Source organism: Globicephala melas, chromosome 11 (genome assembly GCF_963455315.2).
Source record: "Globicephala melas chromosome 11, mGloMel1.2, whole genome shotgun sequence".
Lineage (NCBI taxonomy): Eukaryota > Metazoa > Chordata > Mammalia > Artiodactyla > Delphinidae > Globicephala > Globicephala melas.
This window is the reverse complement of record NC_083324.2, coordinates 51,545,942-51,571,328: the sequence shown is the minus strand read 5'-3', so window position 1 is coordinate 51,571,328 and position 25,387 is coordinate 51,545,942. Positions and strand designations below refer to the sequence as shown.

Sequence of the window (25,387 nt, the reverse complement as noted above, 5' to 3'; positions counted from 1 at the left end):
AAAATACAGGTAAGCAAAAAAGAAAAGGTAAACAATCTCTCAAACACCCACCACCCAGATATGCTCATACTGACAATTCTGTTTATGTTGCTGTGGTCCTCTCCTGTGGGAACATGAGCATGTGTCGATATATGACGAATGCAATGTGTGTCTAGACACCAGAGCCAGACCACCGGGGTTCAAACCGTATCTCTACCACTTGTAGACGTGTGACCTGGTAAATCGGGGAAGAGGACAATACGTTCCTCTGAGTCCTTGTGGGGGAGGAGTGGATTGAATATACAGTATGCTCAGAACTGGGCGTAGTGGAGGACAGTGACCAAGGACTGAGAGCAGGATGCCCCGGGCAGGACATGCATCTCACACAACGCCTGGTCTCTGCATGTCCACGTGTGTTCACGTGTCTACTGACGTTGAACAGGCCTGGGCTGAATGTGTGCATACATGCAGCTCTTATGTCTAAACACACAAAATGGGATCCAACTGAAGGCAACCTGCTTTTTTAACACCACTTACCATGATCTGCATCACCACTTTAGTGGCTCTGGGGTCTCCTACTGTACAGATGCACCATCCTATCTACGCTCTCCAACTGTCAATCCTTTGCATAATTATTTGGAGTTGTGTTTAAAGGCTCACCTAGTAGATATCACAGAGATTTGAAAGGAAGTCAAATAAAGATCAGAAAAGCAACAGTCCACTAGATCAAAACAAGACTATTTTCTACTCCTTTGAACCAACCTCAAGTTAGTGAAGTGGCTTATTCAGCCCACTCAAGTCTAGTTATGATTTAAATCAGAACCTATAATTTAATACCTGCTCAACATTAAAAACAGTAAGATCATTTGAATACAAATTTTATTTAATAAAAAGACTACATGATTTGTACAAAATAAAAATCGGGAACACCTTGAACGCTTCCATTCCAACTCTGCAAATGCCTCTGTGTGTTGCTGGGCTACCACCCTCACCCTACGTCCACGCAGCCAGACAGGGGTGCGTCAGGCACCGCCAGGCTGTAGGGAAACCTCAGGTGAGAACACACCTAACCTATTTTCCAGTCAAACTCTCCAGTGAATGCTGACCTTCCAAGGGGCATGTGAGGTATGAGCAAGGCTAGAATTCCGAAGGGTCACAGTCCTTATCATCACACATGGTCCAGTCACGAGTCTTAGTGTTGGTCTGCAGGGACACGGCTGTGGGTCTTGGCTGCCCCGAGCACCGGCCTGTCCACGAACTCCACAGTGCACAGTTCTGGGCCACCGTCCCCACAGGGCGCACGCTCTAGCTCCAGCACGATGACGGTGTTTGGGGCCGAGGTCACCAGGATGTGCTGCGGCACGAACAAGGTCATCTGGGGGCCCCGTGCTGGCCAGTAGCGGCCAAGGTTAAAGCCATTAATCCACACCTGACCCTGGAGAGAGAGAAAACCATCAACCCAGCTGCACTGACCACCCTGGGGAGTGCGAGAGCCTTGGTGCGAGGGGGCCAGGGCGGGGAGGCAGGCAGTGTCCCCAGAAAGGAATTCTCCTGCCACAGGTCAGGCCCAGAGCCAGGCCAGGCCAGCGTGGGGTCCAGCATCCTGCTGAGATGTCCAGCCAAGTCGGGCAGGGGCTGGGTGGGAGAAGCCACAAAAGCTGCCCCTGGTACCCACCCTGCTTCAGGAAGAGATGTGTCTGGTCTCTTTGACTGGCTTCAGCACCACACATGTCATCACTGGATGACACTGGATGACAAATCCAAGTTACTGGATTTCGTCCTGGGTCCAGGGCGGGGTAGGGGTCAGGTGCCTGTCGGCACACACCAGCCTCTGCCTGGCGCCTCTGTAGGCAGCTGCCTCCCTGCCTCCTCAAGGAGACGAGCTTTCTCTCTTTATTCTCCCCTCCTCCAGGCAGGTGGTGACCTCGCTGCCTCTGTGCACGAGATAAGCACGGGGCCTGCAGCCTGGGACACACAGGTCCTCTAGAAGGATGTGAAGGTCGCGGAGGGAGAGATGGGGGCCGCCCAGGCGGGTGTCTGTGTTCCTGCTGTGTTTTGGCAGTTTTCACACCAGCATCAGAGTGAGAGTGGGGACTTGCTTCAAGGAGCAGAGGGGATCCTACATGCTGCAAAGACGACTTCCGTGAGTAGGAGAAGCTGCTTCCACCACAAAACTGAGAGGGAGGAGAAAGTCCTCAGGAATAGGGACCAGGCGCAGGTGTGTCTGCACAGCCTCTAGGCAGGAGCTAGGATTTGCTCACAGGTGGGACTTAGCAGTTGGATGAATAGATGGCACCTTCTGTTACACAGAAAGAGAGCAAAGGAGGGGAGATCTCACACACACGACAGAGCAAGTGGGGAGAGACAGAATACGTGGGAGAGGATGGGAGAGGGAAGGAAGAAGGAAGGGAGGGAGGGAGAAGTATAAAAATCGCTCCCACGGTGGCCCACATGTATTGGGGGACACCCTGGAGGAGGCCCAGTCCTGGCTGCCACCTGCAGCCCCGACCCAGCTGCAGAGCTACTCAGTTCTCACCTGGTTAACCCCAGGTGTCCCCTCAATGTCAGCTTCCTACCTGGGTTCAAACCTTACTCCTGCCACTTGCTGGCTGTGTGACATTGGGCGGGTCCCCACTCTGGTACTCGGGGACAGTGAGGGTGGGAGGAGGCAGTGCCTGGCCCGTGGTCAGCGTGGCATGGCAGCACCCCTCACACCAGCACAGTGAAAAGACCTTGGCCTCCACAGGTCCACGAAAGGAGGCCAGTGATGGAAAGCCACCTGTCTGTTGGGATAAGTCATTTAGAAAAAAGGGTGACAGATTCACAATTCTCAGAATTATTTTACTCTTGTTTTTACCACGGGATATGCTATCTCGATCCATCCTGAAGGTACACGCAACGACAGCCTCACCAGGTTTTATCAGTTGAAGATCTGGCAGCGCCCTGTTTCCGCAGTATTAGAGAACAGCAGAACTTGACTTTTGCGGTCGAGGGGGAACGATGGGCTCCAAGGGGGAGTGCGAGAGGGCTCGGTGAGTAGCACACAAGGGCTGGCCTGGACGACAGGGGCTCCACACTGCATCCCAGCCACGGCCATGCTGAGGGTCAGTCCCTTCTAAGATGCTACCCCCTCACATCCCTCGTGCTGCACCGGGCATGTCCACCTGGAAGCTGGGGACCGGGTCCCGAGTCCCCTGTGTCGGTTATTGGGACCTGGGAGCGCAGGGTGGAAATAGGCTCCCCTGGCTCCCTCCAGGGTTAGGGGATGCAACTCACCCGGGCAAGGAGACAGGGTGCAGCGAGCAGGGGCCCTGGGAGCAGAACGCTCCCCGAGCAAGGAGTAACTTGCTTGACACTGGAAGGTGGAAGGGAGCCGGGACACTGCTGGGGGTTTGCACGGTTAAACGAGGAACTGACAGAACCAGGCACCTGTGGGCTCAGCTCACCCTTGGTCCAGGTCCAGCTCATCCTCCTAAACGCTGCCCTGCCAACCAACAGTGCAGTAACTGCACAGACAACAGCCCCAAAGGCCTCCCGTGAGCTTCCCAGGGTACCACTTGCTTCTGGGAGTCCCCAGAGAAGCCGACTGGACCAAATCGGGAGGGTGATGAGCGTTTCTGCCTTTGATTGTCTGGTCCTTCTTCCAACTTTCACTTCTCCAGCTACCCCCATGTTTCTGGAAGGTTCAACTCCCACTAGCGAACACTCGTGGTGGCCCCACTTCCCAGACTACTCTGTGACCGAGGGATGTAACCCGCAATTGTCACTCCTAGCTGCACATCAAAGGTGATACAATTTTTCTCCTGATTCTCCTTCATTTGCGCGATCTGTTCTAGTTATTCTTTTTTTTTTTTTTTTTTTGCGGTATACGGTCCTCTCACTGTTGTGGCCTCTCCCGTTGCGGAGCGGGCGCGCAGGCTCAGCGGCCATGGCTCACGGGCCCAGCCGCTCTGTGGCATGTGGGATCCCCCCGGACCGGGGCACGAACCCGCGTCCCCTGCATCGGCAGGCGGACTCTCAACCACGGCGCCACCAGGGAAGCCCTGTTCTAGTTATTCTTTTCTCCAGCAAATTATCACCTGTGGCCTATTTTAAGCCTTCAGCTCCCACGTGGACTCTTTTATTGGCTGCGTGCCACACCGTGTGGGATCTTAGTTCCCTGACCAGGGATCAATTTCGTGCCCTCTGCAGTGAAAGCGTGGAGTCTTAATCACTGGACTGCCAGGGAAGTCCCTGGACTCTGTCTTTTAACTTGCCCAAGTGACTCCAACACGTAGGCATCCTGCCTGGCACCTTCCCCCCAACTTTCCCAAAACCCAGGGTTACACTGTCTTTGGTTTTGGTTAATTCTCCAAAGCTATGAAAGTCTTCAGGACAAACTTCCCCTCTACTCTCAGTCCTTAACAGAATGGACATTCGATGAAGCCTGTGATGGCTTGGTTGCCCTTCCAAGAGAGAGGAATGAAGGATTGGGAAAGCACAGGTCGTGGTACACAGCTCCGAGGCATCGCTGGTCAACGGAACTGTCTGCAGAGATGGAGAGCTCGGCGACGCCGTGTGCCCTGACAGCGGCTCCTGAGCACCTGCGGTGTGGCTGGTGTAAGGAACTGAACCTTCACTTTGCATTAATTCAAATGTAAGCGTAAAAGAGCCACACGTGGTCAGTGGCTGCCGTGCTGGGCAGCACAGCTGAGCTGAGCGAACGGCCGTCACTCCATCATCAGTCCGGTGTCCCCGCTCCTCTCCACCCTCATGGCCAGAGCTCCAGAGCACGTCCCAGGCAGCGCTGACCCAGCCTCCTGCAGCTGCCCCCCCAGGTTGGCCCCCGGACTTCCTCTAACTCTAGATACCAGGCTGCACACAGCAGCCACATAAAAATAAGACAATTTTCACATGTTTCTGCTTCTAATCTCCTGAGTGGCCAACAGGCACATCCTCTCACCCTTGCTCCCAGCTCCCCACTTCCCCACTCCGCACGCCAAGCTTGCTCACCTGTGCACCAAGCATCCCCTGCGCCTGCAAGAGTGTCCCTCACACCTGAAGCCTTCAGATCCCTCAAGTCTCCACCCCATCATCACCTCCTCGGAGAGAAGGAGCATGTCATCCCCTCCTCGATTCTGGGCCTTCCATTCCATCACTCACTCTCCCTTTAATTTCTTTCTTCTAGTTACTGTCAGTGTTTGAAATTTTGGTCATTTGTCTCATTACTGGTTTATCAGCTATTTCCAGCAGAGACTCTATGAAGGAAAAGGTTGAGTCTGTCTTGTTCAGAGAGAGCTTCTCAGCACCTAGCAGAGAGACATTCAATATACACCAGTGTTGACTCAGTAAATAACACTGGAGGATAATTCTGCCTGGGGAGAGACTCAGCCCTACTCAAAGATACTTCATGCCCCTCCACTCTCAGCTTAAGAATTTTAGAGAATACCGCTTACTGGAAGAACAATGCAATATTTGCTTTCCCCTTGATTAACACTTTAAAAGAGTCAAACTTAAAAAAAATCGATTTTAAAAAACATATACACTCTGGGACTTCCCTGGTGGCACAGTGGTTAAGAATCCACCTACCAATGTAGAGGACACGGGTTTGAGCCCTGGTCCAGGAAGATCCCACATGCCCCGGAACAACTAAGTCCGTGTGCCACAACTCCTGAGCCTGCGCTCTACAGCCCACAAGCCACAACTACTGAGCCCACATGCCTAGAGCCCATGCTCCGCAACAAGAGAAGCCACTGCAATGAGAAGCCAGTGCACCGCAATGAAGTGTACCCCTGCTCGCATAACTAGAGAAAGCCGTGCACATCAACGAAGACCCAACGCAGCCAAAAACAAATAAATGAAATAAATGAACTTATAAAACAAACAAACAAACATATACACTCTGATATTTATTTATTTATTTTTTGCAGTATGCGGGCCTCTCACTGTTGTGGCCTCTCCCATTGTGGAGCACAGGCTCCGGACACGCAGGCTCAGCGACCACGGTTCACGGGCCCAGCCACTCCGCGGCATGTGGGATCTTCCCGGACTGGGGCACGAACTCATGTCCCCTGCATTGGTAGGTGGACTCTCAACCACTGAGCCACCAGAGAAGCCCTACACTCTGATTTTTGTTTCTCTTTTAAAAGTAATGCTGAAATTATTGGTGGAGGGGAGAGTAGGCACATGTGATCTAGAAGTAGACACACTCTTTTTTTTTTTTTCTTTTGGCCGCTCCGTGCAGCTTGTAGGATCCTAGTTCCCCGACCAGGGATCAAATCCATGCCCCCTGCAGTGGACGCACGGAGTCCTAACCACTGGACTGCCAGGGGAGTCCCTAAAAGTAGACATACTCTTAATTAATACAGGGAGCCTCACTGAGGTGGAGCATCTGTAGAGTGAACCCAGTGGCTTCTGGGGCTTCCTGTGGTTGTCCCAGCCGAAATATCTCCATGACAAAGGCTGACTTTCTCTGACCACGGCTTGACCCCTGGCTGACTCCAGCTCTCTGCTATTATCACCAAGGTGGTAATAGTTCCAATGACGGATAGGAAGTGCCTGACCTACTCTGTGTTGTCAGACAGACATGTGTCTGCTTGTCTGTTTTAAATTCTCTAGATTAATAGAACCCTTTGATAAGAACGCAAAGCAAAAGAGTCAATCCTGGGGCTTCCCTGGTGGCGCAGTGGTTGAGAATCTGCCTGCCAATGCAGGGGACACGGGTGTGAGCCCTGGTCTGGGAGGATCCCACATGCCGCGGACCAACCAGGCCCGTGCGCCACAGCTGCTGAGCCTGCGTGTCTGGAGCCTGGGCTCCGCAACAGGGGGCCGCGACAGTGAGAGGCCCGTGCACCGCGATGAAGAATGGCCCCCGCTCACCGCAACTAGAGAAAGCCCTCGCACAGAAACGAAGACCCAACACAGCCAAAAATAAATAAATAAATAAAAGAGTCAATCCTGGTTTAAGTCATAGCTTTAAAGTTTTCAGATGTGGTCAGGAGTTCCTTTAGCAACACCAAACTTGGGTTGAATGTCGACTCTGTCCTACTCTGGAAAAAGATATTTAGACACTTGGAGGACTTAACATGGAAAAGACAAAGTTTCATTTCTCAAGGTTAGAAGGCTCTCACCACACACAATTCATGAGTATTTATGGTGCCAACTTGGGAGGGAAAAAAAACGGGAAAAAAAGGGTAAAATAGTGAGAGATAAGACATTAAATAAACCTCCATGAAGTACACAGGGGAAAAACAAAATCTCCCCTTCCTTCAGACCCCAAGGGGGTCTGTAGTTGATGCAAATCCTTTGCTTCCTCCTTGGTCTTAAGAGTAAAAATGTTAAAGAACTTTATGGTTTCTCTGTATTTTGGGACGGACCCAGATAGAATCGAAGCCATGAAAACACAGAATATTAGCCTAAAAGATGAGTCACTTCCTCCTCTCAGCAAACCCCAGAGATAAATTCCTTCCTTCTCAACTCCCCCAGAGTGCCACCATTGCTTGATCTTTTTACGGAGCATCTCACCTAACGACAGTCATCACGCGTTCTCACGCGCCTGGAATGAGGCTAGGAACTGGGGAGTGAAAACCACCTCCAGGCAGCCGTATACTATTTGTCACAAAGTCCATGCACTAAAATTTGTAGGAGACCCTCCTTCACTCAGAGCCTATTTACTCCTGTTTACACACAATTCTTACAAGTTTTGTTACTAAATTAATATATATTTGTGCAAAGGAGTCTGATTATGTAGTTTCCAAGTTCACAGGACTTGTGACTAGAAACAACGAATGAGGTGGAAATAGTAGATTTTGTCGGGGGTAAGAATAACTGTAAATCAGGCCAAAAAAAGTTGGAAAAAATCATCAAATTCAGAATGAAAGTAGGGTCAAACCTTGCTAAGACTTTACGGCAGACTGCAGAAATAGCCACAATTCTGTGCAGCTTCTCCTATCAGGAGGTAGAGTCTGTTTCTCCATCCCTTGGATGGGGCTGGCCTAGTGACTTGTTCTGGGCAAAGAACATGGAAGAAGTGACATGTGAATTCTGACTTGGGTCTTAAGAAACCCTGCACATCTGCCTTCTTTCTTTGAACCCTGCCAGTCACCGTATGAACAAGCCAGGGCTGGCTTGGTGGGTGATGAGAGAGATGTGGACCAATCTCTGTGGCCTCAGCAGACGGCCAGCCAGCCCCCAGGAGGAGGGCCTCCTCCCTGACTAGAAGGCCCTGCCCATCTGAGACCAGCAGAAGAACCACCACCCAGTCTACCAACACTCCAAATCAGGACCTAAATAAATGGTTTTGGTTTGAAACCACTAAGTTTGGGGTGGTTTGTTAAGCAGCAAAAGCTAACTGATACACAGCTCCACGGCCTCAAGGTACAGTAGCATGCTGCTTTTTAGTAAAGTAAATGATGTCACTGAACCCGATTTAGCAAGAGTAGGATCATCCTCTACTAGTCAGTTCCTCTTTCACTGATCAGTCACCAAATCCCGTTAGGGCTACCTCTGTCGTGTCCGTGCCTCTCTCAGGGTTGTTGTTAAGTCATAGTGAGAGGACACAGGTGAGCACTCAGCACAGTGGCTGGTGTGCAGGGAGTGCTCCACGATGAGTCGGCTGGTATTATTTCCCACAGCTGGGCCCCCTCTCCATCCCCCCCCGCCACCCACCACTGCTGCACTAAAGTCCAGCTTCCTTCCTTGTCCTTGGACCACTTCTCCTGCAGAAGAGTAGGTTTCAGGGGAATGAGGAGGAAGGGTCTGTCTTATATGTATCGGGTGGGAGGTGCCTCTGAGGCCTCCGGTAGCTGGTCCACCCTGGTGCTTGGATGTGGTGTTCCCGGTCCTCAAAAGTGGTGAGTTGGAGCTGAAAATTTGGGTGTTACCAGCACATCTGAGGATGACCTCCCACGAAAATGTAAGAAGAGGGCTCAGGATCAAGTCCTGAGAACTGAAACACAAACACAGAAAGAGAAGCCTGAGGAGGAATGAAGATGGGGAGGGAAACCAGAAGTTTGGTCACAGACGTCAGGATAGCTTCAAGGGAGGGAGTGGTTACCTATGTCAGATGTTACTTGCCAAGATGTTAAGTGAGAAATGTCTGGGGTGTCACCATGTGCGTGTTGGTGGCCTCGGCGGGGACAGTTTCCGAGGAGTGTGGGAGCAGAGTTCCTCCCCATCGTCCTCCACTCAGAGTCAGTTCTACAGGTTGGGTCCTTTCCTAACAGCCCCAAGCCTGGGACAGGCACCAAAAGCACACCTTTAACTTACATTGTACCCCACCTCCCCATCTGTACAGAATTATCCGTATAGACTCAAGACTGACAGGTCTTCTAGAGTATGGCCATCGGGTCTGGAAACAGAGATGACAATATTGCATTGTACTGAGTGAAGCTTTCCTTTTTGCTGTGTTGCGGGCTTTGGTGGCCAAGAGCAGACAGCTCCTCTTGGATGAACAGGAAGTACTTGAGACTGAACATGCTCAACATAGGGCCTCCGGTCCCCACCTGTGCTGCTCAGTCACCCCTCTCAGAGGCTGACAGCTCCATCCCTCCAGTTGTGTAGGCTCCAAACTCTGGAATCCTGCTTCTGAACAACCAGCTGTAAGCTGGGGGTTCCCACGCACCCCTCCTCAGGTTCAATAGTTTGCTAGAATGGCTCACAGAACACAGAAAAACATTTTACAGATATTTATGGGCTTATTATAAAGGCTACAACTCAGGAATGGCCAGATGGAAAAGATTCATAGGGCAAGGTAGGAGGGTGGCTGAGCTCCCAGCCCTCTCCAGGTGCACCTCCTGTCCAGGTGTACCTCCCACCCAGGTGTACCAACCAGCACTTGAATGTTTTCACCAACCAAGGAGCTCCCCGAATCTTGTTGTTCTAGAGTTTTTATAGAATTCCATCTCCAGTCCCCCATGTTGGCTTTAGAGATTGGGGGTGGGGCTGAAAGTTCCAACCCTCTAATCACATCATCTTTCTGGTGACCAGGCCTCCGGATAGGCCTGGTCACCAGAAAGACCAATTGATTAGAGAGCTGGAAATTTCAAAGGCAAGATGCAAAAAAAGAGTCTCAAAATAGAAGGGATTTCTGTCAGCTCTTTGTTATAAATTCTTTTATTTCGTGATTTTTTTTTACATCTTCAAAGAGGGAATGTTTGCCTTTAAAGAATAAAATTGCTTTTTGTCCGTATTCTATGTTGATTCTTAACATTCAAAGTTTAATTCTGGTAGAGGAAAAGCGGGAAGTTATCCCACCCCTCTCATTGCCAGGCTTTGCTAGGCACCCAGATGTACTGCGAGTGGTAAAAAAATGCAGGAAGGCTACACAGGATATTCACGTGAGATTATCCACACGCATCTGAAGGAGAGATAAACAGCACACACGTCACTGCAGCGGCAGAGCATGACATCTTAGGTCTGGCACATCTGACCCAGCTGGAGCACTGAAGAACAGTGCCTACTGTGGGGAGTTTGCATCAGACGAGAGCTCTGTGCGGACAAAGCGCTGGCCTGTGTCTCTGGGATGGAGCAAAACATGCCTGACCGCTTCCCACTGAAATCCCAGTTGACATTCGGGCATTTAACGAGAAAGCCACATCTGACTTAAGAAAGGCTGAGTAATCAGAAGTGATTTTTTTAATCTCCTGAATCACCCTTATCAGTGACTTCATTCACTCCACCAAGGTAGTTTCTCTACAGCAAGTGAATAGCAAAGTCAAGAGGCTGGGACAGGGGCCTGACAGGGCCTCCCTGCTGGAGATGGATGGAGCGGGGTTAGTGCCTGGAGGCAGAGCCTTGGAAACGGCCCAGGGTTCAGGCAGTCCATCCCCAACGCACCCCCAGATCTGCCAAAGTGCTCATTCTCCCCAAGTCAGAACTCTATGCCCTGTCGGGAGTGGGATCTGTCTGCTCTGCATCTGCTGATCATTCAGAACCTCAGGAGCTGGTCCAGGACTGTCCTTGGCAACAGGGACCACTGCTCGCTGGAAAATAACAGAAAACACACATGCTCTGTCCTATGTATGATACACGTATGTCCTCTGACCTTCAGACCCGTGCAACCCAGGTCCACAAAGCCTGTGGATGGGCCTTTTTGCAGGTGTGTGTGTAAAGCTTTATTGAGTTATAATTCACATATCATACAATTCCCTCATTTCAAGTGTACAATTCAGTGGTTATTAGCTTACTACAGAGCTACGCAACTATCACTCCGAAGAGAAATGCTGCACTCTTTAGTATTTACTCCCCATCTCCCCCCAATACCCCCTTCTCCCTGCTCTAGGCAACCACTGATCTTCCCATATCTAGAGATCTGCCTGTTCTGGACATTTCTTTTTTTCTTTTCTTTTTTTTTTTGGCTGTGTTGTGCGGCATGCAGGATCTTAGTTCTGCGACCAGGGATGGAACCTGTGCCCCCTGCCATGGAAGCGTGGAGTCCTGACCACTGAACCTCCAGGAAAGTCCCTGTTCTGGACATTTCATATACATGCAATTATACTGTATGTATGGTTTGTGACTAGCTTTTTTCACTGCACATGTTTTCAAGGCTCATCCATGTTGTAACATCAATAAGTATTTTATTTATTTATTTTCATTGCCAAATAATTTTCCATTATGTGAGTAGACCAGATTTTGTTTATGCATTCATTAGCTGATGGGCATTTGGGTTTTTTGACCTTTTGGTTGATTTTGGATAATTTTGGATACTACTGCTGCGAACATTTGTGTACTCATTTTTTTTTTTTTTTGCGGTACGCGGGCCTCTCACTGCTGTGGCCTCTCCCGCTGCAGGGCGCAGGCTCCGGACACTCAGGCTCAGCGGCCATGACTCACGGGCCCAGCCGCTCTGCGGCATGTGGGATCTTCCCGGACCGGGGCACGAACCCGCGTCCCCGGCATCGGCAGGCGGACCCTCAACCACTGTGCCACCAGGGAAGCCCTGTGTACTCATTTTTGATCGGACATATAAATTAGATGGGCTTCTGGGGTTCCAAACCCCTTGACACATTCATAAATATTGTGTGTACACGTACTTTTCAAGCATGACGGTGCAGAAAATCCATCAGACTGACTAAGTAAGTAAAGAGCTTCTGCCTGGATAATTAGCACAATCTCCCAGCTGGCCCTCGAGGCCCCGTACATGCTGCCTACCTTTTCGTGTGGGCCTTCAGGTCAGACAGACCTGGGGCTGGGGAGCCTTTCCACCACCATGTCTGTACCTCACACACGATACTGAGGTCTCTGAGGCTCTACCTGCTCATCTGCAAACTGGAGACACTATCAGGACATCCTACCACAGGGGCCTCCTTTGATGATTAGGAAGATAGTGTCTCTTAAGTGCCGAGCAAAACTCCTGGGTCAGTAACTCCTGGGTGTGACACTTCTATGACCTGGCCAAGGCAAAAGCCCTTGACCTCAAAAACATCCTATGCTTCTCCATTTCTTCATTTTTAAATTTTTTTAATTAAAAATTTTTTTTTTTTTTTGTGGTATGTGGGCCTCTCACCGCTGTGGCCTCTCCTGCTGCGGAGCACAGGCTCCGGATGTGCAGGCCCAGCGGCCATGGCGCGCAGGCCCAGCGGCCATGGCTCACGGGCCCAGCCGCTCCGCGGCACGTGGGATCCTCCCAGACCGGGGCACGAACCCGTGTCCCCTGCATCGGCAGGTGGACTCTCAACCATTGTGCCACCAGGGAGGCCCCATTTCTTCATTTTTGCATCTACTATTCTTTCACCTGAAATTCCCTCCTTGACAAAGCCTCCCATTCCGATGAAGGACCATCCATCCTTCAGGTGTGTTTCAAGCTCCATCTGAGCCCCCTAGCCCTGTTCATAACCCCTGTGACAGATAATGTTCTCTTTCTACTTTGCATCTCCTGAAGGTTGTTTCTCTTAAGGCACTAAACTGACACCACCTGGTGAGCAATGGTTTGTGCTGGGTCTTCTCATTGGCCTTGGCCCTGTACCCAGAGCGCCAGCCAAGCCCCTCTTCACCAACAGGACCACCCAAGGGCCTACACTCCTCTCACGTGCTTTCTTTCAAGGGACCCAGCAACACAGGCAATTCCCCCTTTCCACCTGAAAGCAGTTACAGAGCAGCCAGGCCCAGGGAGGACACAGAATAAACTGGGCACTTAAAGAAATGCCCCTCGTGAAACTTATGACTCAGTGGGTGAAACCAGGGTGCCAGTCTGAGTGACGAAACGTCACGGAGCTGAGTCCAGGCGGGGCACGAGGTGGATCAAGGGGGACTAAGGGTCTAGGAAGGTTTCAGAGAGGAGTTAATGCCAGTCCTGACGTTGTGAAGACCCGGTGGGCAGAGGGAGGGAATGAAAAAGCGTGAACAGAGGACACCAAGAGGAAAAGGGGGGAAGGACCGGGGGTGGGCAGGGAGCAAGAGAACAGGAACGAGCCTGCTTGTGCTCCAGTGGGAAGATCCGGGGAGGGCTTTGTGTTGTTTCTGGGTCGCAGAGCCCTGGATATCGCTTCTGGGCTGCAACACGAGAGTTGGCAGAGAAGACAGAAAGGCTGACAAAATGCAGCAGGAGAAAGAGAACAGGACCTCGGCTTGGAGGAAAGAGGTGGGAGGGGGATTTGGAGCTTAGACTTCCTCCTAGAGGCCACTGGGCAGGAAGCGAGGGTGGAGGCAGAGAGGTAAGTCTGACAGGAAGCTGAGGAACAAAGGAGCCCCACCTGATAGTGTCAAGGAGGGTGAGTCCTCAGCGGAGGGGGTGGGGAAGAGGAAGGTGGTTTAAGGGGGATGATGAGGGTCATAAAGGCCAGCTGGGGACAGGGAAGAGAGAGGCCCAGGACTGCTGGGCAACTTGGGACCTCCAGAGTTTGGAGAGAGTGAGGGGAACGTGGCCCTGGCAAATGTGCCAGAGTGGCTCCCCCAGGGCTGCTCAGTTACTGGTGAACCAGCGGAGGCCAATGGTGGACCCACTCCCAGTGGAGGATGATCAAGGAGACAGAGTGGAAGGGCAAGGGGGTCAGTGCATTGATGGCCCTTAAAAAAATGGTGGTTGGGCTTCCCTGGTGGCGCAGTGGTTAAGAATCCGCCTGCCAATGCAGGGGACGCGGGTTCGAGCCCTGGTCCGGGAAGATCCCACATGCCATGGAGCAACTAAGCCCGTGTGCCACAACTACTGAGCCTGCGCTCTAGAGCCCGTGAGCCACAACTACTGAGCCTGTGTGCCACAGCTACTGAAGCCCACGCTCCTAGAGCCTGTGCTCTGCAACAAGAGAAGCCACCGCAGTGAGAAGCCGGCACACTGCAATGAAGAGTAGCCCCCGCTCACCGCAACTAGAGAAAGCCCGTGCACAGCAACAAAGACCCAACACAGCCATAAATAAATAAATTAATTAAAAAAAAAAAAAAAGAAATACAATATGCTTCAGCCATAAACCAAGTCTCAATAAACTTAAGAAGATTTTGCAACCATCACCACAATTTAATTTTGGGACATTTCCATCACCCCAAAAAGAAATCCCATACCCATCTGCAGTCATTCTCTATTCCCACCCTCAGTCGTAGGTGACCATTCACTTACTTTCTGTCTCTACAGATTTGCCTTTTCTGAACCGATTCATGCAAATGGGATCATACAATATGTGGCCTTCTATGATGACTTCTTTTACTTAGCATAATGTTTTTCAGATTCATCCATGTTGTAGCCTGTATCAGTAGTCTGCTCCTTGTTACTGTGGAATACCATTCCATTGTATGAATATTGCACAGTTTATTTATCCATTCATCGGTTGATGGACATTTTGAATTATTTCCAATTCTTGGTTATTTTGATAATGCTACTATGAATATTTGCATGTAAGTCTTTGTGTGCACATATGTTTTATGTCTCTACCTAGGAGCAGAATTGATGAATCCTATGGTAGTTTTATATTTAACCCTTGAAGAAGCTGTCACACTGTGTTCCAAAGTGTTTGTACCATTTTACATTTCCACTAGCAATGTAGGAGGTTTCCCATTTCTCTACATCCTTGTCAACATTTGTTCTTGTCCATCTTTCATTATTATAGCAATTCTAGTGGGTATAAAGTGGTATTTCATTGTGGTTGATTTGTACTTCCTTAATGATGTTGAATATTAAGCATCTTTTCATGTACTTATCAGCCATTTGTATATCTTCTTTGTTGAACTATCCATGCAAGTCCTTTGCCCATTTTTTGATTGGGTTGGTTGTCTTCCTATTATTGAGTTATACGAATTTTTATATATTCTAAAATCAAGTCCTTTGTCAGATATATGATTTGAAAACATTTTCTGCCAGTCTGTGGCTTGGATTTTCATTTTCTTAATAATGTTTTTTGAAGGCAAAACATTTTCAATTTTTTTTTTTTTTTGCGGTACGCAGGCCTCTCACTGTTGTGGCCTCTCCCGTTGCGGAGCACAGGCTCCGGACGCGCAGGCTCAGCGGCCATGGCTCAGGAGCCCAGCCGCTCCGTGGCATGTGGGATCTTCCCGGACCAGGGCACGAAACCGCGTCCTCTGCATCGGCAGGCGGACTCTCAACCACTGCGCCACCAGGGAAGCCCAACATTTTCAATTTTGATGAAGTCCAATTTATCCATTTTTTCCTTTAAGGATCATGTATTAGGTGTCAAATATAAGACATCTTTGCCTCACCCAAGATCATGAAGATTTTCCTCCTTCTTCCAGAAGTTTTATAGAGGAATTAAATTAGAAATCAAAAATAAGATATGCTTTAAAAAATGCACAAATATATGAAAATTAAACAACACACTTCTAAATAATCCATGGTTCAAAGAGATAATAAGGGAAATTAGAAAATATTTCAAACATAATGAAAATATATGTCCATAAACATGTAAAAAGCAAACATTATAAAAGGGCATTTATTAAACACATGCCATGTGCCTCGTCTCTTCCAGCTTTTTTTCCAGTATTTTTTTCTTCTTCTCCTTCAGAGTTAAACTTCTCAAGAAGAATGTTTATCTTCAAGTATCCGTATTTATTCATGTGTTCATGTCCTCCCCCTACACTCCTCAGTAGAAGGCCATCTGGCTTGCAATGCTTCACTCTGCTGGCTTAGCCCTTACTGAGGGTCCCCATGACCCCCTGGTGCTAAATCCAGCAGAGATGCTTCTGTCTTCATCTCACTTGTCCTCTTGGCAGCATAAATGTTGTTCTCCTCTCATTTTTTGGTCTCTCCTCCTCACTTCCTGTCATGCTTGTGTCTCTCAAAGATCAGTCTGAGGTCTTGCTTTCTTCCTTCTTCATCCTCTCTCCTTATTCCATGTCTTCAACAACCATCCATACACAAATGATCTCATATGTATGTTCCCAGCCCAGATCCCTCCTCTGAATCCCCACCCATAAATCCAACAGCCTCCTTGTGTACCTTCTCTCCACTGTTCTCCAAGGCATCTCTAACTCAGCTGTCCACATCCAGACTCATGATTTTGCTCTTCCAGCCCAAGTCCTCTTCTGAAATTTCTTCTTTCAGTAAATGGTACCATCTGCCCAGCTGCAAGCCTAGAACCTCAGAGTCATCTGATACATCCTTCTTTTTAAATCCCTATATCCGATCTGTCATTACATCTTATTGATTTAACTTTAGTCTCTCAATGAAACTATGGTCCAGCCTCCTAGACAGTTTCCCTGAATCCACATGCACCCTCAACCAACCTATCCTGGGGTCACAGAGGCTCATCACATCACAATCGTGCCATGTCTCTCTGCTGCTTCAGTGATTCTCAACAGAAAGACCAAACCTTAATATGGTTTAATTGGCCTGTCCTGATCTGGTCTCTACCCGCTTTCTAGCCTCTTCTCTGAACCACACTCCCTTTTCTCTGTGTTCCATACATTTCAGTCTTTATCAGTTCCTCACACTGGCCACTTTCCCCTCTAACCACATGGCCTTTGCACATGCTGTCTCCTCTGCCTGGAGCATGTTTCCCTCCCCTTTCTGCCACGTTAATTCCTATTCAACACTCCTACCTCTGTCAAGCATCATGATCCCAGGTAAGGCTTCCCTGACCTCCCTGACAAGGTCAAATGCCCAATTATTATCAACCTCCATATTTCTTCTTAGCACCCATTGCAGCTGCAGTTCTATCATTTAATTTGGGTGATTATATGATTTGGGTTGGCTGCCCCAACAAGACTTTAAGTTCCATGAGGGCAAGAACCATATCTGGTTCTATTCATTATTGTATAATTAGCACCTGGCACAAAGTTTGGGCACACAGTAGTGAAATGGAGCAAGACCCTATGGTCCTTCCCCACCATGTCCTCAGCCTGCCTTTTGTCTCTAGAAAAATTTTAGCCAAAGGATAAGGTTAATCAGAGAAGTGAGAAAAATACAGAAGCAAAGGAAAACAATCAAATAGGACAAAACAATAATAGTTTAGTCATTAAGCAAAATCAAGGACCTTTAGTTTGGGACTTCCCTGGTGGTCTAACGGTAAAGAATCCGCCTTACAATGCAGGGGAAGCGGGTTCGATATCTGTCAGGGAACTAAAATCCCACATGCCACAGGGCAAATAAGCCCACGCGCCACAACTACTGAGCTCACTTGCCTCAACTAGAGAGCCTGTGTGCCACAAACTACAGAGCCCACGTGCCTTGGAGCCTGCGCGCCACAACTAGACAGAAGCCCACGTGCAGCAAGGAAGAGCCTGTGCACTGCAACTAAGACCCAACACAAGCCAAAAATAAATTAAAAAATAATAAATAAATCTTAAAAAAATGTTAAAAAAAGGACCTTTAGTTCCTCCTCAAGGGCTATAGATAATATTCTAAGCCATGTCCTGTGAGCTGTCTTATAGATACTGAAATCTCCACCAGGTGGAAGAGGTTAACTACACGAGGACCAGACTGTAGCCATCACATAAGCTGCCACAATTCAGAGAATTGGCCTCAAGGAAATGGTTACAAACCGACCCTGGAGCTGAAGATTAACTGTACTTAAAACAATCAAGATGATGGTGGTCAGACCACCACAGGACCAATTTCAAGACAACTGTCAGAGCTGACTGTGCTGTTTCTATATGTAGCCCCCTCCGTCCACCTATAAAAGCTCTTGCCCCCTGATTGTCAGTTGGAGTGTGGGGGAAGTCGGCTTTGGACAGGAGTCTGCCCTCCCCACCACTTGCCAGCCTTGGAAATAAAGTAAACTTTCCTTTCCACCAACCTTGCCTCTTTATTGGCTTTTGAGCAGTGAGCAGCTGGGCCCACCTTTGCTAACAGATTTTGGCTCCCAATGTGAAGCTGCACTCTCACAATATCTGGCTCCTTGGAGTTTTCTCCAGCACAGCTGCCACCATGACGATGCACTGGGATGGCTGCAAGGAGCCCACTGCTCATGGTTCGCTGGCCCTGAGAGGGGGATTTCGGGGTGTTCCTAGCAGCTGCCAAAACCATTTGTTTCGGGGCTCCTCCCTGTTTCTCCCCTGCTCGCCGCTGGCTGCCAACGTACGCTTTTCCTTGGTGGAACAGAAAGATGCCTCTGGACAAGCTGACGAGCTCCAAGACCAAGGTAAGTTCACTGGTGTGCACCTGGGCAAACTTCTCTTTTGAGCATGAGGTGCTATTTGGGCATTTTGCCAATTGGTTCTGATGTGTGTCTGATGTTGAGAACCATATGTGAGCACTGAGTGTCATTTGGGCATTTTGTCAATTGGTTCTGATGTGTGTCTACCATTGAAGACCGTTTGTGTTGGAAAGTGTTTGTTTGGGACTCCGTATTGGGCATTCTCTCAGAGGATCTGTGACAGTTCTGTCTTCTGGTGTGTGAGTGTGTATTCCATTTGTGTCTTTGGTATTCTTGTTGCCTTTTGTAAAATGAGAAATTCAGGTTCAGTTCATTAGAAAGATTTTAGCTATGACACTGTGACTAAATAAAAAGAAAGATGATTTCTTAAAACACCGTGTGGCCACCAACAGTATTCTTCAAACTCCGAAAAAAATTGGTTAAGATGAAATTCTTTTGAAATTCCAAAACTGGTTATTTTTGTATATGTAGTTAGAGAAAGCTAGCTTGATAAATACTTTTTTTTTTTCTCAGAATTCTGACCCTGAGAGAACAAAAATATGCTTAGGAGAAAGTTTGAAGTTAACTCTTAACACATCCTTGAAATACAAACACAGCTCACTTTGCCTGAGACTTCAGCCTTGGGTTAATTAATAGAACTTCAAGCCAAAAAAGAAAAAAAAAAGGAGAGGAAAGAGGACTTAGGTGTATTAAACATACATCTGGTACCACATTAAAGAGAAATTGTGCATGAAAAAAATGTATGTTTTTAGAGGTTATGGAATACGTTCTTAAGTTTGCCAATCAGAAAATGCTGGTATAACAGTTCAATTACTTGTTTCTTAGTTTTATTAAGGTTTTAAAGGGTTAAAAATTGTAATATGTAAAAATGATAAGGGAAACATTTCAGTATGTAAAGCAAGTAGGATGTGTGTTGTTGGCAAGAGAAAATATAAAAAATGGAGATATTTTTGTTTTCTGTTTTTTTTTTTCCTTTGGCCATGCCATGTGGCACGCAGGATCTTAGTTCCCCAACCAGGGATCGAACCTATGCCCCCCGCAGTGGAAGTGTGGAGTCCTAATCACTGGACTGCCAGGGAATTCCCTGGAGATATCTTTGTTGAGGGATAAGAGGAGAATAATTTTGTCCTAAAGCTGGTTGCTTCTGGATGGGAAAAAAATAAGGGACAAATTAATATGGATACAGAAAGTATCCTGTTTTTGTAAAAGAAGGTATTTTGAGAAAAGAATTTTGTACGTTGTTAAGATCGATTAAGATTAGATTGAATTTAATTATGTAAATGAATTTTGTTATTAACAGTAAGCTGGTACAAGGTGGGAATCTGGTTTTCTCTCTGTTAAGAGAACAAAGTTTTCCTGGAATATTGAGCTGCTTTTGAAAACAGATTGTAAGTTTCTTTATCTATCTAATTTTGAGTTTTCCAGAGGGCCCCTGAGGAAACTCAGAGAGAAATATTGATAAGGAATTTGAAGAATTCTAATGGAAAGCTACTGTTTTTCTTCTAACTATACTTCTGACCCCAATGTTCAGGATGGAAAAAAAAGTTTAATGAAGTTGTCACAGAGTATAACTACTAACGATGTGTATCACTGCTGGCTTTAAGTTTACTGCTTAAAGCACGTGTACAATGTTTGTGTGACGACTGGGTATAACTGACAAAATGTATAGCCTATAAACTGTTTCCCCATCAACAGACTTTTCTGTACTTGTTTGTTATGTCTGATTAGTTTTCCCCCAATGTAGATGACTAGACAAATATATAAACAAAAAGTGGGTCTAGCACTGAGGGACATGAATGGACCCAGAGTAGGCAACTGAGCCACTATGGCAACTGAGCCACTATGGCAACTTGGAAAAATACATTGATTATCAATGTTTTCTATTTACAATTGAAAGGGGAAAATGATAGAAGAAATTTCACATATTGAGGTATGGGGAAGTCATTCTGTCTTATACCTGATTTAATTTGAACTTCAGGCTAACCAAACAGCCTGTTTATGGCCTATTAAACATACACTGTACATCCACTTTAACCATTAAGGAAAAAAATACATTCAGAGAATAGTACAAAAATACGTTTTGGGGCTTCCCTGGTGGTGCAGTGGTTAAGAATCTGCCTGCCAATGCAGGGGACACAGGTTCGAGCCCTGGTCTGGGAAGATCCCACATGCCGCGGAGCAACTAAGCCCGTGGGTCACAACTACTGAGCCTGTGCTCTGGAGCCTGTGAGCCACAACTACTGAGCCCGCATGCCACAACTACTGAAGCCTGCACGCTTAGAGCCCGTGCTCTGCCACAAGAGAAGCCACCGCAATAAGAAACCTGCGCACCGCAACGAAGAGCAGCCCCCACTTGCTGCAACTAGAGAAAGCCGTGCACAGCAACAAAGAACCAAAGCAGCCAAAAGTAAATAAATAAAATGAATAAATTTATTTAAAAAGCTGATCTTTAAAAAAAAAACATTTTGATTATTATCCTCATTGCAATATGTCTACTAATTTTCAAATGTTTGTCCAGGTACTATGACAAGGCAATCAAAGACAGAGGCAATGTTTTCATAATACAAAATATTGATGCTAAGCTTGGAACACGAAATTATTTCCAACTCTGTGTCCACTCCCCAAATTAGGCAGGGCTAGGCCCCATTTCAGCAGGAAGTAGCCAGAACAGTTGTCACCCCATTCCCTCAAAGATTTGGGGGAAATTGGAACAGAAATGGAACTAAAACCAAGTTCCTCTGCCAAGTTTATGATTAATCTCTCTATCCAAAACTTTATTCCCTTTCTTGTTCTATACCTGTCCCTCATCAAGATTGGGGAGTATCAAAGGAAAGGGAGGATTGAAATGGAGCAGGACCCTATTGTCCTTTCCCACCCCCTCCCATGTCCTCCACCTGCCTTTTGTCTTGTAGAAAAACTTTAGCCAAAGGATAGGTTTAACGAGAGAAGTGGGAAAATACAGAAGCAAAGGAAAACAATCAAATAGAACAAAACATTAATAGTTTAGTCATTAAGCAAAGTCAAGGACTTTAATTCCTCCTCAAGGGCTATAGATAATATTCTGAGCCGTGTTCTGTGAGCTGTCTTATAGATACTGAAACCCCCACCAGGTGGAAGAAGTTAACTACACGAGGACCAGACTGTAGCCATCACATAAGCTGCCACAATTCAGAGAATTGGCCTCAAGGAAATGGTAACAAACTGACCCTGGAGCTGAAGATTAACTGTACTTAAAACAATCAAGATGAAGGTGGTCAGACCACCGCAGGACCAATTTCAATATGACTGTCAGGCTGACTGTGCTGTTTCTATATGTAGCCCCCTCCGTCCACCTATAAAAGCTCTTGCCTGCCGATTGGGGGCAGGGGGGAGTCAGCCTTTGGGCAGGAGTCTGTCCTCCCCACCCCCAATTGCTGGCAACCAAAATAAAGCAAACTATCCTTTCCACCAACCTTGCCTCTTTATTTGGCTTTAGAGCAGCAAGCAACTGGACCCACTCTTGGTAACAGTGGCCACTAGATATTTGTTGAACGAATAACTGAGTCATGATAAGGGCATCTAGGATGAAAACAGGACTTGGAAGTGGAGAAGACAATGGTGAAAGAAGACATGCTGATGTCTTCAAAGAATAAAGGAGAGTGAGCAGGCAGTAAAGTGGCCAAGGGAGAGCTGAGGATCGTACAAACAGTGGTGGATGCCCCCAGGGCACAGGGGCACTTTCACACGGAGGTGGGGGTGTTCTGAGAGTATAGAGTTAGGCATGAACAAGAGAAAGCAGGTGCCCCAGATATTCACCCCTTTGCCTGGGCCAGATTTTCTTCAGGATAAAGAAGAAGGGCTCCTCCTAGGCACTTTCCAAGGGGACTATGATTTTTCTTAGAGGAAGGAGGAAGTTTCTAAAGGAAGTTGTCAGTCAATGAAAATGGGGTAGATGGTGTACCTTCATGCTGACCATTGCATCTTCAAAGATCTGCCATGGTCCTGCTCCTGAGAAATGGGTAAACTTCCAAAGAAAACCCTCTACTCTCAGACTCACACAGCATCCCATTAGCAGCTCTTTTTGATTCTCAATCAGAGACTGAAAAGCAGATGTCTGAGGCCTGAATTCAAACACTTCCCATGAAGACACATACCTTGGTCCATCCGGAAAACTGGATAAAGGTGTCCTGGGGCAAGTCTGGGATCCCACTGGGAATAGAGAAATTAGCCACATAAAAGGCCGGGAGTGTGTAGTCAGATGGGCTGTGGGCACAGCCGCTGTCATGGCCATTCCAGGTCCCCAGGTGGCTGCGTACTGCATCCTCCATGTCCAGTGGGAAGATCTCCCAGTTGGTGAGGATATTGGAATCAAGAGTCAGGTTAGAAATAAGACCCTGTAAAGGAGAAACAGAGCAATGAGCTGGGGGTGGGGGTGGAGGTTGGCTTGAAGTGACTCTGTGTTCCAGCCCTGAATTCCTGGGAAAAGCAAACTGGGATATGAAACACAAACAGTATATGCAGACTCAAACGGTGTGTACATCAAAGGGACAGATCTGGCTTGAGGTCAGAGCTTTTGATCCCAAATCCCCAATCTTCAGTGTTTGGTTCAGAGACACTGCTAGAATGGAGGAAATGATGGAATTTGAGGATGAGAGAGTGAGTGGAGGGGGGGATGCAAAAGAACATCCAGCCCACTGTAAAAGGATAGAAAGGGCCGTGATGATGATAGGGAGCCTCAGACTCACATTCTGAAGTTGCTCTATTTGTCCAGCAGGGGCAGGGGCCTGGGGTGTCCAAGACACCAGCCACTGCATCGAAGCCTTTGCTCATGGTTTATCTGGCTTTCTCTTCCCAGCCTTTTAAAAAATTAATTAATTATTGGCTGTGTTGGGTCTTCATTGCTGTGCACAGGCTCTCTCTAGTTGCAGGGAGCGGGGGCTACTTTTCATTGTGGTGTGCAGGCTTCTCACTGTGGTGGCTTCTCTTATTGCGAAGCACGGGCCCTAGGTGCACGGGCTTCAGTAGTTGTGGCACGTGGGCTCAGTAGTTGTGGCACGTGGGCTCAGTAGTTGTGGCTCGCGGGCTCTAGAGCGCAGGCTCAGCAGTTGTGGTGCACGGGTAAGTTGGTCCACAGCATGTGGGATCTTCCCGGATCAGGGCTCGAACCTGTGTCCTCTGCATTGGCAGGCAGGTTCTTAAACACTGTGCCACCAGGGAAGTCCCTCTTCCCAGCCTTTTATGAGGGGAACTTCTCCAACCCAGTGGGATCCCAAATTAGTCCCAGGACACTTCTCAATATCAAGCCTCAATTGTCCAATTAGTAATTCAATAGGTATTAACAAGGCAGCTGGGTGCCAGGTCCTGGGGACTTAGACACCTCATAAGAGTCCCCATCACTCTATAGGTCAGCATGGCCTGTGACAGCCAAGCAGGAAGGCCACTAATTACAGCCTGAGCACAAGGACTGTAACAGGGACATTTCTACTGGAGACAAAAGTGGCCCCTGTATAGCTATTCCCTAAGAGTGTCACTGCCTTGCCTCCGAGGTGTCACCAGGAGGGTCAGGAAATAGCCCCAGACACCTGTCCTCTCCTAGAGTGGGTGGTACCATCATTCCCTCAGTGAAGACTTCCCTCCTCTAGCAGATGGTGAGCTACCCACGGGGTCGTCCATATCTCAACATCCTTGCATCCCCCAAAGCGCCTCACGGAGCATGTGCACAGACTATGAACTGCACAAATGTTTGCTGAATAATGCTCTCAAAATGTACATTAGAAAAATGTATTTGCACTAGACACCTAGGCACAGACTAACCAACAGAAGTGAGAGGCAGTGCACCAAGGGGAAGGTTCTCTGCAATTCAAGAGTTTGTCCTGGTTCATCCACATCCATAAAACAGAGCAGACCGAATGCTAAGCTGGCTTTGTTGGCAAGGGAGTGCCTTTTGCGACCTCAGTGGGTTTTTTAAGCAAAGGAAAAGCATGGTGCAGTGGCTTTCTCCTCCTGTTTCTTACTAAAGGATGACTGAATTCAAACGCAAAGGAAGGCTTCTGTTTGCAAAGCTCAACTTTCTCATCACCTGCAGAGGAAAACAGTTCTTCAAAATAACCCAACTTCTAGGTTGCAAAACAAATCAGGGTAGGTTCACTCATCAAATACGGAAAGGTGGGTGTGCTTTTAAAAATTACTTCTATGTGAACAGGGCTGGAGGTAAAGAGTGTATGTGGGAGAGTTTTTAAATGCATTTACAGAAACTTCCCTAGTGGCTTAGGCACAGGTCAACCTTTGAACCTCACTCCTACAGGGAAGCTACGCCTACCTTAAAATCGTTGATAGAATTGCCGTAGTTCACACGCCCCATGTTCTCCACCAGGAGGTCCAGGGTGGCTCCAGCTTTCCCTGTTATGTTCAGGGTGATCACAATATTTCGCTCAAGGACTCCGTGGGGGACCTGTCAGTTCAATGCCAAATGAGAGTTAACTAGGGTGGGAGGGTCAGCAGAGAGGCAGCCCGCTCAGTTAGTTCAGCACTCGTTTTCCTGCCTGGAAGTGTCACCAGACTTGGGAGGAAATGCTCTGATGGCTCCTTTGCCCAAGTTACTGGCCAGATGCCCACGTTCCAGAAATCACTGCTTTCTACACAAGAAGGTCAGCAGACTCAGCTCCCAGCAAGGAAGGGGCAAGGCTGGTTTCCTTAGCTCTGGGATGTTTTGTTGTGCATCTATTTCTATTTTTAAATTTTGTATTTATTATTATTTTTTATTTTTATCTTATTATTATTTTTTTAATATTTTGGCCCCACTGCACGGCATGTGGGATCTTGGTTCCCTGACCAGGGATCGAACCTGCGCCCGCTGCAGTGGAAGCTCGGAGTCCTAACCACTGGACCACCAGGAAAGTCCTTTATTTTTTAAA

At 47.9% G+C, this 25,387-nt stretch overlaps 1 protein-coding gene across 2 annotated transcripts in view; it reads right to left on the bottom strand.

Moving 5' to 3' along the window:
- Window positions 1-841: 841 nt before the first annotated feature.
- GLB1 (galactosidase beta 1) overlaps window positions 842-25,387 on the bottom strand; it is an 89,605-nt gene continuing 65,059 nt past the window's right edge. For both annotated transcript variants that reach the window (XM_030830059.2, XM_060307444.1), the window contains exons 14-16: window positions 24,793-24,924; window positions 22,628-22,867; window positions 842-1,414 (exon numbers count right to left, since the gene is read on the bottom strand). In XM_030830059.2, the coding sequence (XP_030685919.1) occupies window positions 1,172-1,414; window positions 22,628-22,867; window positions 24,793-24,924 (615 nt within the window). In that variant the 3' untranslated portion in view covers window positions 842-1,171. The remainder of the gene's footprint in view (window positions 1,415-22,627; window positions 22,868-24,792; window positions 24,925-25,387) is intronic.